The sequence below is a fragment of the Acanthochromis polyacanthus genome, chromosome 1 (assembly GCF_021347895.1).
Source record: "Acanthochromis polyacanthus isolate Apoly-LR-REF ecotype Palm Island chromosome 1, KAUST_Apoly_ChrSc, whole genome shotgun sequence".
In the NCBI taxonomy this organism is placed as follows: domain Eukaryota; kingdom Metazoa; phylum Chordata; class Actinopteri; family Pomacentridae; genus Acanthochromis; species Acanthochromis polyacanthus.
Genome location: NC_067113.1, coordinates 36804112 through 36819568, shown reverse-complemented (window position 1 = coordinate 36819568; position 15457 = coordinate 36804112). Strand labels below are relative to the sequence as shown.

The 15457-nt window shown below is 44.5% G+C and overlaps 1 protein-coding gene across 1 annotated transcript in view; it reads right to left on the bottom strand.

Annotated features, from left to right (window-relative positions):
• LOC110959949 (neuronal PAS domain-containing protein 3) overlaps nucleotides 1–12525 on the bottom strand; it is a 394699-nt gene extending 382174 nt beyond the window's left edge. Inside the window, exon 1 of the mRNA XM_051946489.1 lies at nucleotides 12052–12525. Coding sequence (XP_051802449.1) covers nucleotides 12052–12251 — 200 coding nt within the window. The 5' untranslated portion in view covers nucleotides 12252–12525. The remainder of the gene's footprint in view (nucleotides 1–12051) is intronic.
• Between the last annotated feature and the right edge of the window lie 2932 nt (nucleotides 12526–15457).

Below are 15457 nucleotides of genomic sequence, written 5' to 3'. Positions count from 1 at the left end.
GGTGTTATTATTGGTATTATTGGTGTTATTATTGTTATTATTGGTGTTATTATTGTTATTATTGGCGTTATTATTGGCGTTATTGTTATTATTGGCGTTATTATTGTTATTATTATTGGTGTTATTATTGGTATTATTGGTATTATTGGTGTTATTATTGGCGTTATTATTGGTGTTATTATTGGCGTTATTATTGTTATTATTATTGGTGTTATTATTGGTATTATTGGTATTATTGGTATTATTGGCGTTATTATTGTTATATTGGGCGTTATTATTGGCGTTATTATTGGCGTTATTATTGGTGTATTATTGGTGTTATTATTGTTATTATTGGCGTTATTATTGGCGTTATTATTGGCGTTATTATTGGTGTTATTAGTGTTATTATTGGCGTTATTATTGGCGTTATTATTGGCGTTACAATTGGCGTTATTATTGGCGTTATTATTGTTATTATTGGCGTTATTATTGGCGTTATTATTGGTGTTATTATTGTTATTATTATTTGTGTTATTGGTGTTATTATTGGTATTATTGGTGTTATTATTGGCGTTATTATTGGCGTTATATTGGTGTTATTATTGTTATTATTATTTGTGTTATTATGGTGTTATTATTGGTGTTATTATTTGTGTTATTGGTGTTATTATTGGTATTATTGGTGTTATTATTGTTATTATTATTTGTGTTATTATTGGTGTTATTATTTGTGTTATTATTGTTATTATTGGTGTTATTATTGGTGTTATTGGTATTATTGGCGTTATTGTTATTATTGGTGTTATTATTGTTATTATTATTTGTGTTATTGGTGTTATTATTGGCGTTATTATTGGTATTATTATTGTATTATTGGCGTTATTATTGGCGTTATTATTGTTATTATTATTTGTGTTATTGGGAACACTCTTCTATGCATTTTCCTCCCAAAGAGACACACACACACACACACACACACACACACACACACACACACACACACACACACACACACACACACACACACACACACACACACACACACACACACACACACACACACACACACACACACACCTCCTTATTCAGTGCTTTTAATTTATGTATTTATTTGTATTATTTTCTGCATTTTAACAGTCTTTTGTTTACAACATAATTCCATATTTGTTCTTTTCTAGTTTTGATGTCAGAATTAATGTAGAAAATAAATAAAAACCATGAATGAGAAGGTCTGACCTCTGACTGGTGCTGTATTTATTTTTTTATTGTTATTTTATTGTTCTAATTACACAAAGTTTGGTCTCGGATGTGTGGAACCTTTGCTGGGTGTCCTTGTTCCCTACGGACACTTTTAGCTGCAACACCCCGTCCTATAAAGGAGTTTGTGTTCTCAGTCTGGAAGCAGAAACGGAGAGCGCCTCCAAAAAAATAAAGATCCATGTGTCGCATGAATGAATCCAACACAGAGAACAGAAGCCACCGCTTTCACATATCCACTACAATGTACTATTTATTTATACATATATATAAATATATATATATGGATGTGCGTCTGCAGGGCTCTGAGCTTCATCTGAGCTTCAGCTGAGGGTTTCATCCGGCGGTGAAGAGTGTGATTGTTCTAACGGTGTCATTGCTGAGAGCCAATCAGGTCGATGAGACTCCACATCACTCAGCTTCTGATCTCTGCTCCACATTTAACCTCCTGGTTCTGTTCGGATCTTTCCTTCTCTGTGTTTCTAGGATTCAGCTGCATCTCTTCTGTTTTGCTCTGTTCAGATTAACGCCAATGTTCCTCACAACGTCTCTACAACCAGAATAAAACATGAAAATGTGAACAATTCTCACCAGCAGCTCCTAAAATAAAATGTCTTCAGTGTTGATGAACGTTAACGTGAACGCCAGGCAGCACATTTTAAAGGTGCAGAATTTCCCTCTGAGAAAAGTGGAATAATTCAGCATCAGCACGCTAAACCTGAGCAGCAAAACTCAGTTTTCTTCATCTAAAAATCATGTAATTAAAGTGTTTTTCTGTTTACAGTAAGTGTGTGCAGCTTCTTTGTTCTCCACATTCAGAGGTATTAGAAACTCTGTAATATGTTTGTATATTTCTATCTTTTATTGTAGTTCCTACATTTATGATCCTTTTCCTGCTGAGGAATCAGTAAAGTTTTATTTTATCTGAATCCACACATTTCCACCTTAATGACAGCAGCTGCAGCTCGTACGGAAACTTCCAGATTATAACGGAGGTCAGACAGAACAGGTCCTGTCTCCATGTCAGAGATGGTTCTGAATTATAATAATAATCTTCTCTCATCCTGATGCTGCAGGAATTTAATGAACTCAGAGGAAAAATTACAAACAGCTGGAAGCAACAAACTGAACTTGTGGATTGTGGTGAGTCCATCGGCTGTTTTTAATCAGTTTCTTTTTATATTTATGGACGTTCATTCTGCTCAGTGGACATCAACACGGGTCAAAACAGAACAGTAAATGTTCATTCCACCTCTGAGGTCGTCAGTAAAGGTTTAGGTATCATCATGTTCATTTTTTAAAGAAAACTGTTGATGCTTTGTTGCCCGTCTGTTCATTCCAACCCCATCCTCCTCCCTACATGGACCAAGCCGTACTCAAACAACACTTCAAGATAGACCAAACATTTGATCATCACCGCTACCATCTGGTTCATCTTTTCAAAATAAAAGCATGTAGATGACTAATTAATCTGATGTTCTGCTGACCCGCCCTCCTCCCTATAGAAAATCTATATATATATAATTTACATATAAACCAGCAGCAGCCACATGATGGCGCTGTCCCCATCACATTCATATAAACTGCTGATGCTGTCACGTCTTGTTCTGACTCACAGAATATCCTTCTTTATTCCATTTTCCCTCTCGGTCTGAAATCTGGGTTTTATGATCCGTCCTCTGATTTTACCGTCCGGCTCTTCCCTGTCTGGACCTCCTCCCTCTGCTGCCTCCTCTCCATCATCTCTCCATCATCCTCCTCTGCTCGCCACTGTACTGTACTGATAGGAGGAGCACTTGTGCACTCGGCTATGAAGTCTGTCCTCCTCCTCCACCTGGAAATTAATTTGGTCTCCTCCAGATGCCTATCGGCGCTGAAATGCCCCCAGAAATAGATCCACAAACAGAAAAAAGAAAAACCTGCTGCTGCTGCTGACAGACTCTACTGCTGGATGGATGGATGGATGGATGTAGGGGATGGATGCATGGTTGGATGGATGGATGGATGGATAAACGGATGGATGTAGGGGATGATGTAGGGGATGGATGGATGGAGGGGACGGATGGATGGATGTAGGGGATGGATGGATGGTTGGATGTATGGGATGGATGGATGGATGTAGGGGACGGATGGATGGATGTAGGGGATGGATGGATGGATGTAGGGGATGAATGGATGGATGGATGTAGGGGATGAATGGATGGATGGATGAATGGATGGATGTAGGGGATGAATGGATGGATGGATGTAGGGGATGGATGGATGGTTGGATGTATGGGATGGATGGATGGATGTAGGGGACGGATGGATGGATGTAGGGGATGGATGGATGGATGTAGGGATGAATGGATGGATGGATGTAGGGGATGGATGGATGGATGGATGAATGGATGGATGACTGAATTAATAACAGCATCTCCAGAGGTCTTATCTCAGAGCGTTGGTGTTCAGATGGATGCTTTGCTTCCAGCCAGTCGTTCCTTTCTGCTTCTTCCAGGAGAACCAGACTTCACAATAAAACATTTAATCACCCTTTCCCATCACTGTCGGGCATCAACTCATTCTGCAGATACAGCTGCACATTTAGGTTCTCCTTGTGGTGCATTCAAGGACACAACGGAGATTTGGCATCTGACTGCCAAACAGCTGAACAGAAACCAGTTCAGGAATTCAGATATTAACCAAGTAGAAAAGCCCTCAGAGATCAGTCCTCCTCCAAGGCTGCTCATTCCTCCATATGTCAGAAATGCAGTGTTTATTTCCCAGTTATTGATGATCAGAAATCACAGCAACATTTAATACAGATGAACCCACAGACACAATGGCCTGCTCTAACCCTCAGCTGATCACTCAGACATCTCAGCTGGACCACTGATCTTCAGAAGGAACCCAACTGGAGAACACACGTTGTCTATGAGTTCTTAACCCTTTAAGCTGCAATCAATTCCAGCCATTTTCAGTACAAAAACAAAACAAAACAAAAAAAAAAAAAAAAAAAAAAAAAAAAAAAATCGCTAATATTCTATTTGTAATTAAAAATATGACGAGCAATACAGGGAATATTGGACGCTCATCGCGAGGTGCATTTCCTTGAAAACGACCGATTCGTGGATCATATACCGTCTTCAAGACATGTTTTGGACAAAATAGTTTACTGGCTTGTGTCATCTGGATGTAAAAGGTTGGATTATGGCCGTTTTTGTGGAATATTTTCATCTGTGTGTAATAATGAACCCGGAAATGTGAGTCGCGCTGTGTACGTTGAAGCCGTGTATAGAGAACGGATGGATGAATATTTGTTTTTGTCGGACAAATGTGTTTTTCTCACCCGCTGTGGTAATCACATCTGAAAGTGGTTTATACCGGCGGATTCATGAGAATCTAAGCTTTCCATCGGCGTATAGTGTTTGTATAATCGGGTTTGCAGCCCTCGGACATTTAGCAAATTGCTTATGCAGATCTCAAAGTGTACCGCGGGTGGGACACTGAAGCGCAACAGGTTAATGTTAACATGTTCCAGGTTTTTATCTCATTTAACTGAAACTAATCCAGCACCTCTCTTCTAGCAGCAGTCATGGAAGCTGAACAGAACCTTTAGATGCTTCGTAGGACCCGGTCAGACCAGCGTCCAAGACCGACAACTAAACAACACACTACTGCAACCAATCAAGGAATGAAAACTAGTTTACCGTGAGGGACAACACTCACTTCCTCTACTAACCAATCAGCTGTTTGTTCTATAAAACGGGGAAAATGTGGATCAGAACTTCCTAAAGTCCAAGACGACGAACGTTTCATCCAAAGATCTTCAGACTATCAATCAATCAAAATTTAGACTACTGCCACCGAGGAGGAAAATATCCACATTTAGGATGAAATTAGAGCGACTGTAGGAACAGTAGGTGATTATTTAAATAGAATGATGGCAGCAGGACGTTACATCCTGATTACACTGATGACCGTAAAACACTCCAACATGACGAGCTGCAGATTAAACCGATAAACCTGTGATTGGAGGACGGAGCAGGTGGAGCTGCTTTTCCTCCAATCACCTGTGATCAATCAGTCTTTCATTATAAAACCTATTTTACGTGGTCTGGAGGTGAACTCAGTGAAGGAATCAGCTGATCCTGAGACCAAAACCATCAGAAACCCCGAACCTCCATCATCATGAGGCTTCTGAAGACCAGCTGCTTCAGGACCAGCCGCTTCTTCATGAGAGTTGAAAGAAATCAACTTTGCATCTGACATGAACTGCATGTCGGATTTAATATTTTGCTGTTTTTATAATTAACTTTCCAGTGAAAGAAAAATCCATTGTGGAAACACGTCAGACCTCCACTACTCCATTATCAGGACTTCAGGGGTGCAGAAAACATGAGAAACAGCAGGTAAACCGACAAACCAATCACATTCAGCATGTGGTGGATCTTTTCTGATGATCTGCTCCATCCACGAAGACATTTGAGGAACATCTCAGCACCTAAACACAGACCTGTGCCGGTGGAGCTTGTTTTCCTCCATCACAGCTTCAACCAGCTCCACCTCCACAAACTGCTTCTTTAAATGCATCTATTTCTTTTAAAGGATTCCTAAAAACCCGACAGTCTGCCGTCAGACACCAGCAGGTAGTTTGATGATAAGCTGATAAGATCCATCAGATAGGAGCTGCATCAGAACCAGAATCTCTGGCAGGAAAACCCGACGAAACACCAGACTTTATTTGGTTCTGGGCTTTAAATTAAATTGTCCTTTCAGAGACGAGAGAGAAGACTTTAACGTCTTTCTCTGTATTTCTAGAACTCACAGGTGAGGATCCGTCTGGTCTCACTGTCATCATTTTCCTTTCAGGTTTTCAAACCAGAAAAATGTGAAAACAATCCACTAAAACCAGCTTAAAGACGAGCGTAGAATCAGAGCCCCGCTGCAGTAAAACTCCTGATTCTCTGAGCTGGATTAAGCTCCAGGAGCCTGCAGGTAATCGGACGGCGGATACGAGCCTGAATTACAGATAAAACCTGGAGCCGGACAGCAGCGAGGTGTAGTTCCTCCTCCGTACATCCGACCCATGACCCTCCACCGGCTTCTTCCTGCTCTTTAACAGCTCATAAATGCAAATGAGCTGCTGTTAATCTGCTGCTGGGCTCCGACCCGCAGAACTCAAACGCATCGTGTGCTTCTTCACTGGATCAGCGTCCGGTTTGTTCCACATAAATGGAGCTTTACTGACTAACTTTCCACCTTCTCTCTCCAGAAACAGGTAAATGAGGATAAACAGCAGAAACTGAATGAAAACACCTGGACAGCAGCTGAGCTCCTGAAGAACAGCAGAGACTCCGAGCTTAAACCACCAACACACAGGATAAACGTCATTCAGCACATTAAAGCTCTTTACATCACGTACTGTGTAGTTTTGCACAGTCTCAGAAGATTATGTTGATTCATTTGCACATTTCTGCTCCACTCTGCCTTTAAACACTTCCATTGTTTCTATCATACCTTGGATTTAAAAGCACCTATTTGCCTTCAACACTTTAATTTTATTTCTCATCAGCATTAACCGAGTTAAATTCTTCGTACACGGAAACCTATTCAGCAATAAAACGTGAACTTCAGAGGAATCTAAACCCTGAATCCTAAAAGTTACAAAAGGATTCCAGAATAATCATCTGAAGCTAGAGAGAAAATGTTTGAGAGAGAAACTCAAAATGCAGCAGCTGCAGGTAAATCTGGAATTTAATCTGGTTTCTGACATCGGATGAGTTTTAGTCGAGCTGAAGAAGCAGAAACAGAAGCTAGAAGAACAGCAGAGAATACAGAGGAATAAAAAAAACTTATCTGATGCTGGAGATGAAAATTAAACTTCAGAGGAAGGATTAAAGTCTGAGCATAAAAACAGCAAAGTTCCTCATCGCAGGTTCAAGTCGGTTCTAATCTAAACCAGTGACTATTATTCTGCACTGCTGAGTCTACAGTAATCAGATTACATCCAGTCACAACTCGGATTACTCCACAGCTAACAGTCTTCAGTCCTGTTGTTCAGCCCAGGATGTAGAGACGATGCCCCGGGATAAAAGGTGGAGGAACATTCAGGGGACGTCGTTAAAAATGAAAATTATAGAAGGAAGCAGAGCTGATTTATTCCAGGAACCATCAGCAGAACGTCACATCTCCAGCCTGGAGGTTCCTGCTTCCTGTGCTGAAGGAGACTGAGAAATAAAAAGAGCAGATCTGAGGTAAATACGACCGTCTACTCTCTCCTTTGTGTTAAATAAATCCCCCAAACTGTTGCATTATTGGATCAGAATCTGCTTCAGACGAGTTTAAAACGCTGCAGCCTCGTTTTAAAAATCACAGAAATGAAAATAAAACCTCAATAATTAAACTGGAGTTCAGAATAAATTCAGTGTTTCTGTTTAAATGATGAGAAGTGAAGCCTGCAGAGAAACGTACACAACTGTCAAACATTTAGAGTAAAAATACATTTTTGTTTGTTTAAGAATCAGAAACAGATGTGATTTTATAAAGCTGATAAAAAACATTTGAAATTAGTGATCATATTTCAGGATAATGTGATTTCTGTTTTATTTCCTGCTCAGACCAACGGACACGAAGAAATAAAGAAATGAAGAAATAAAACCACATCAGAGATTCAGAGCAGCGGCTTCACGGAGGAGAACGAGTGTTTGACGTCTACGGAGAGAAATGAAACCCGATTCAGGAAGATTTCATCCTGGAGAACAAGAATCACTACAGGTTCACCTGCTGTCATTACAACAACACAAAGACCGACCGACTCACAGCAACACAACACGGACTAAAAAAATACAGACAACAAAACACAACACGGACTAAATAACACAATACAGACACAATCAGCTGAAAGGCAGAGACGGCCTGACTGCAGACTAAAACAGCAGAGAAGAACAAACAGCAGCAAAGACTAAAAGCCACCAGTGGAGCTCCAGTAATCTGAAGATCTGCATCATCCTCAGTCTGAACCAGACTATCTGCTGCTTCATCAACACGTCACAGCTGAAGAGAACACGCCAATGACACGCCAACAACGCGTTATTGTCACACCTGAAACCTGCACACGCCAGGCCTCTGAAACATGCTGATGAACCAAAGAGAAGCAGCTTCAGATGAATCCTCAGATCAACAGGTGACGAAACAGAAGCAGAGTTTAATGTTTGACAGAAATAAACTGGATCTGATGATTAATTCATCAGAGAAACACAAAAACCTCACATTTCCACCTTAAATCCACCTTAAAAATCAGAGCACAAACACCTTTAAGGTCACACTCAGGTCTGACCTGCACGCGCACACACACACGCACTCTGGACGTCCTCCTCGACGCTCGCGCACCTCAGAGCGTCAACACGCTGCTTTCTGGCGTGCACGCGCACACGCACGCACAGGTGTTCCCACACACAAACACGCGCACAGAGAGCAGTCAAAGACAGCAGACCTGTTACCCGCACGCACACACACACACACACGCACACGCCCCTCCGGAGCCTCCGGAGCTGCCCGGTACCGTTACCGTTCTCTGCGGGTCGGGTCCTGCTGCAGGCTCGGCTTGGTGGGCGCCATCTTCAGCTCCGGTCGTCGGTTCCTCCTCAGCGGGACGCGGAGCGGCGGAGCGCGGCGTCCTGACAGCAATGCGTCATGGTCGGTGTGTTAAGACAAAGCCATGTCCGTGTGTGTGAGCGTGTGTGTGGTGTGAGCGTGCGTGCCGTGCGTGTGTTGCTTGTCTGTGTCCGCCGCCGCTCAGCAGCGTGGAAACAACGGGAGGACCGGGCGGGGAGGCGGCCGCGGCAGCAGCGGCATGCCGGGCGCAGTGAGGGGAAGCCGGGGCGGAGGGCTGCCAGGTCCCGCCGTCTGCTCTGGATCTCCGGTCGACTCGGACTCTACGCCGGAATTTCCTGCGTGCACTCCGGGGAGAAAAACGGCAAACAGGCGCGTCCAATCTTTACATTCCCGCCGCCGCTGCAGCAGCGCCTACATCCCCGGTACCGGAACCGGATCCGTCCCCGTGGCGGAGCGTCGCTCGGCGGTCAGAAGCTCTGAGGCTCGGCGGAGCATTTTTCCTTCCTCCGGCTGCTGACAGGAAAAAAGGAAAAGGACACACACATCTCTGGGTCCTCCAGCCGGCGCAACACCGCCGCTCCGTGCGCGTGCGTGGTGTGTGTGTGCGTGTTTCTTTATTTCTCTGCTGGATCACTGGTTGCACCGCAGCTGATCCACATTTACAATCACTGGAACACTCAAACACGCGCTCAGGGCGCGCGCGTGTGTGTATATTTTTGTTTGTGTTGTTGATATTTGTATGTGTGTGTTGTTACTGTGTGTTGTTTACCTGTGCTGTTATTTATCTGTTTGTGTTAGTTCTGTGTGTTTATCTTTTTGTTGTTATTTATCTGATTTGGTTAGGTGTTATTTGTGCGTGTATCTGTGTGTGTTGTTGTTTATCTGTGTGTTATTTATGTGTGTATGTTGTTGTTTGTGTTGTTATTTGTGTGTGTGTGCCTGTAATAAACTCTGGAGCGTAAACGGTGGATTTATTTCATCTCTAAAATCCTAAAATCTAAACTTTCCTTCGTGTTTTATTTTTATATTTTTTCTTGACATTAAATCTTTCAGGTTTTATTATTTTTATTTTTGTGAATAAATTGTGACTTAAACTAAATCTTTCCCGGCCGTCTGTCGTACGTTGAATAGATTTTATTTTCCCGGCCGTGTGTTCCTTGGTTGTTTTCCGTCTGGTTCTGATCCGTTTTGTTTGATCCTCTGCAGCTGGAGCTCCACTCAATGACCTGTCAAGGTCAAAGGCATGCTGGGTAATCTGTCTGCAGGCGGAGGGCGGCTGCAGGTCTGGGCTGGCAGGAACCGGACCTCCAGAACCTCCAGAACCACACTTCGGGTCCAGACGGTTCTGCTGGTTCTGGGGTCGGTTCTGGAGCTAAAACAGGTTGTGGTCATAAAGGTCACAGATCTGACCCACATCTGAGGACTGATCAGACCAGAACCCGCAGCTGTTTAGAGGAGGACCTGGTCTGGGTTCAGAACCGGAGCGGTTCTGCTCTGAGCTGGTTCTGGTTAGGGAGAGCCGAGAACGGAGCAGAAACACATCAGCTGTTAGAGGAGGACAGACCGGACCTCTGCTCACTGGTTCTGGTTCCGGTTCTGGTCCAGTCCACCCTACAGGCCTCAGTCTAACCGACCCGGACCTTGGAGGCCTTCAGGAACCAAACGGTCCGACTGCCGGTTAGACTGCAGCAGTTTTTCTGTCTAATCCTTCCTCTGAGACGGACCCAGCATCCCGTCCAGAACCAGAACCCTCCAACATCCCGTCCAGACCCAGAACCCTCCAGTGTCCCGACCAGAACCAGAACCCTCCAGAACCTCTCTGAATGACGAGCAGCTCTGTGAGGCCTCGGCTCTGATCGACGTTCCGTTTGTTCGGAGCTTCAGCCTCTAAACGCTGAGCTGCTCTTTAACCAGACGGGTTCTGGTGATCCGGGACCAGAGCTGGTTCTGGTTCTGTCACAGATCCTGATGATCAGAGAACGACCCGGTGAGGCCCGACAGACGCATCGCTCAGACTGGAGGAACAGAACCGGCCGCTCCCCGTCCTCATCTCTCCGCAGCAGCGGGTGTGTTTCACATTATTCACGCCAACAGAACATCTCACAGCTCCGCCAGAACCTCCGGGTTCCTCTGGTTCCTCTGGTTCTGATCCGTCTTTAGTTCTACACCGCTGTAGAAACACTAAATGATCCCAGATCTGAGCGGATACGGACCTTAATCCTCTTAGAGGCGTTAAAGACGGAACATTCTGCTGCTGGGAGAAAAAGAAAAAAGGTTTGGTGACATTTCTGCTCCTCAGACCTCAGAGATACCCGGACCAGAACCAGAACCTGAAATACATGCTGATTAATACAGATAAATAGAATAAAACCAGAACCAGAACCTGGGCCTGAAATAGCAGCTGATTAATAGACATAAAGAAAACTACACCAGAGTCCAATAAATGAAAGCAGAACCAGGACCTGAAATAGCAACGGATGAGTAGAGATAAAGAAAATAAAACCAAACCAGTCTGATAAATAGAACCAGAACCAGAACCTGAAATATCAGCCCGTAAATGAGATAAAGAAAATAAAAGTAGAGTCTGATAAATAGAGATAAATACGATAGAACCAGAACCTGTAAAACATCAGCCGGTGTAGAAAAATATCAGCTGATTAACAGATATAAAGAAAATAGAACCAGAGTCCCACTAATAGAGATAAATAAAATAAGTCCAGAACCAGAACCTGAAATATCAGCCGGTGTAGAAAACCAACCCGTCTGATGAAGAGAGAAATAAAACTGAAGCTAATAAATACATAAATAGAACCAGAACCAGTGAGATAAATAGAACCAGAACCTGGAATATGAGTCAGTAAATAGAAATAAATAAAGTCTGATCTAGAGGTGAATAAAACCAGAGCTTCCAGTGAGTCAGAGTCCAGCTGATCATTAAAGGATAAATGTAACTATTGATTATTGATCATTAAAGGATAAATGTAACTATTGATTATTGATCATTAAAGGATAAATGTAACTATTGATTATTGATCATTAAAGGATAAACCAAACTATTGATTATTGATCATTAAAGGATAAATGTAACTATTGATTATTGATCATTAAAGGATAAATGTAACTATTGATTATTGATCATTAAAGGATAAACCAAACTATTGATTATCTCCGTTTTGAACTAACTTCTCTACTTCCTCCTCCAGCTACAGGTCCTACCTCTGCTGGTAGGCGCTGATTCCCTGCACGCTCTGTCCGGTGCCGTTCGTGGCTCCCGGTACCGGCACCGGGACCCGACCCACCGGGGGTCCCGCCACCATCCCTCCGCCGCCGCCGCCGCCGCCTCCGCCTCCGGCCGCGGCTCCTCCGGCCGCCGAGGCCGTCACCTGGACGCTAAAATCCGGGAAGATCCTGATCATGGTCCCGGTGTCTCCGCTGCGCTTCGGCTCCACTCGAACCGGCTCCGGTGCTTCTCCCGGTGCAGACCGATCAGCGGATCACTAGGATCGATGCAGCTATTGATTGTGACCGACAGCAGCCTGGTTCCGGTGTCACTCCGCTCTCCCTCTCCGGGCTTCGGGCTGAACTCCCGGGATGATCCGGTTCATGGCTCCGGTGCGTAAAACGGTCAGAAATCACCGGACAGCCGCTTCCTGCTCGGTGACTGTTTAAACTGAACACCAGGAAGCTTCTCCGCTGCTGCTCCGGTTCTATCCGTCCCCGGTAACCCCCGCGCTGCTCCGGATCATGGTCCCGGTGTCTCCGGTGCGCCTCTCCGTCCTCCGGTCACCGATCAGTGGATGCGCGGATCCCAGTGATGCTTTCAAACACCGAGTCTGGCTGCACGAGCTCCGGACTCTCCTGCCGGTTCTCCCTCCCAGAAACGCATCCCGTCCCGGTCCTCCTCCGCCGGTCGGTGTGTCGGTGAGCAGCGGACCTGAAGGAGAGCAGTCAGTCGGTCTCAGCAGCTCCGCGGTGACATCGGTGTGATTCACTGATACAGCGGCGGAGTGTGTGTCGGTATGTCGGCGGGGCTGCGCGTGTGAGTGCGCGCGCGTTTGTGTGTCCTATACACACACACACACACATACACACACACACACACACACACACACACACACACACACACACACACACACACACACAAAGAGAGAGAGAGGTTCACTGATCGCTGTTCTTTTCCTTCTTTCGGTTTTTATTTCTGGATTCTAATTTTCAGAGCGTCGTGAACAAAGAGCAGATTTTAGTGAGACAGAAAGACAGTTTTTATTCCTGTAATGTTTCTGTGGATCATTAGAATGTCTTTAAAGTCATAGAAAGTCTGAAACTTAACCTAAAAATATAAAATAAACTGTCCTCGGTGCGTAAAACCAGACTCAGAAACGCGTAAAGTCTCCGGTTTCTCTGCGCGTAAAGCGGAGAAATCAAACCGACCGAAGCCACTCGGAGAGCGCCGTACGCCGAGAGGAGGACGGACCTTCAGAAGGTTGTACCTCAGGGCTGCCGGGCTGCTGCTGGTGGTTACTGGGGGAGGTTTGGGTTGGTGCCAGACGCACAGCTCCGGGCGACTGGCTGGGCTGAGCTCCAGCTGAGGGTTCGGATCTGATCTCCGTTCAGCTGCAGCTCTGCGGCCGCCGGAGCTCCGTGTGTGATCAGACTCCGAATAAAGAGGTTCAGCTCTGCCTCCTCTGTCTCCGCCCACAGCCTCCTCCTCCTCCTCCTCCAGACCGGCTGGAGATGAAGCAGCAGCACCGGAGTCCGAGAGGAGATACGGGATAGCAGACAGAAAATAAAAATATCCATAATCTCAGCTGATATCTCGGTAGAAAGCTGAAATAATCCAGAGCAAATGTGAAGAAATGATCTCATTTGTGGACAGCTGTGGTTCCATAAAGTTACAGTAAATCACTTTCTACATTTACGGTGAAGAAATGAGTGGAGATTGTTGATTATGGGGTTATTAACGTGCTTCATTCCATCTTTTACTGTAAAATAAAAAGTTTTAACCTTTAAAAATGTTAAAATGTTCATGAAAATACCAGATAAAATAAAGAATTTCGTCACGTGGCTATCAGACGGATTTCTGTTGGACACCACCTACCTCAGTGTGAGAGTTCAGACTTACAGCAAAAACTGTGTTCCATCCAGACCCAAGAGGAGACTGCATGTAGTAACAGCTTTAAAGGCCAACTAGCTGATTTTACGCTAAGCTAACAATGCTATGCTACATAATTAGCTTGTAGCAGCGTCGCTAACTAGCCTGAAGTCTTCCCTCCTGCCGATTAGTCGTTGTTGTTAAATCTGTAATTCAAAATATAAATAATTGTTCTTATTAGTGTAGATTAGTTAATTACAGAACAAATAACGTGTTAAAACAATAACTTATTTAATTTCACCTTCCTCTGTTGCTAATTTCTGTCCCACCGGTAACTCTGATGAACACTCCAGCCCAGTAGGTGGCGCTCATGAACCTAAAACCTGTTTTCCAATAGAAGAAGATCCACTGAGTGACGTCAGAAAGTTGAAGGAAGATGAGACGCTTTGAGCTCATTGGAGGAAAGTTTTCTGGATAAAAGTCTGGTTGTTTTCTGATCACCTCAATGCTAGCATGTAGCTGTTAGCAGCAGGGCTAACGGTAGCTACGTGTCCACAGGGACGTTTTCTCACATGGTAACGTGTCTGAATATCACCGCTTGGTGGGCGGGTCACTAGTGGGTCAGTAGGAGGTCACATGACTGACCTTCAGCTTCAGTCCGGTAGAAACGTCGGACCAACATGGCGGCTCGTCCGCAAACTTTCGCTTTTATTACAGAAACAGTTCAGTTCAAAGTGTTTCTGAAAGCATCTGAGAAATAATCTGCTGAATCTGTTTTCTCATTTTCTGTCTCTTTTCCCCTGTTTTGTCTCGTTTATGTCATTTCGTGTTTTCGTTATTGTAGAGAAATAATCTCCTGAATCTGTCCTGGTTTTAGTTCAGCGATGGTTTAGACGTTTACCAAAAGTTGCGTCGGACCTTCGCTCCTCGCACTGAATTTATAGAAATGAAGCTACTTTAAACTCTCTGTGGCACCAGAACCAGCGCTGTGTTTCACAGACAATTATTCAGATGCAAGAAATTCACAGATCCTGTGGACACATTAGCTACGACAATCCTGGTACCGGCTAACGGGTTAGCATCAAAGACTTCCAGGTCTTGGTGTAAAACCATCTCTGACATTGATGTTGTTTCTTCTCTGGAGTTTCCTGTTTTTATTTTGGCTACACCTTCTCAGGATCATCTGGAGCTCCACCCTCTGAGGATCATCTGGAGCTCCACCCTCTGAGGATCATCTGGAGCTCCACCCTCTGAAGATCATCTGGAGCTCCACCCTCTGAGGATCATCTGGAGCTCCACCCTCTGAGGATCATCTGGAGCTGAACCGTTTGCAGAACTAAAACTTTCATTTGCATCCTGACGTTTCCTTCACGGGGCATCGAACCTCTGACTACAGAGCTTCTCCTGCTCCCTCCTCCTCATCGAGCCGCTCAGGACACATTTCTGATATTCCATCCTCCTCTGGACCGGCTCAAAGCCCAGCAGGACCCCAGCAGGGCCGGGGAGCCGGGGTTTGAGAGCCCTAATAAG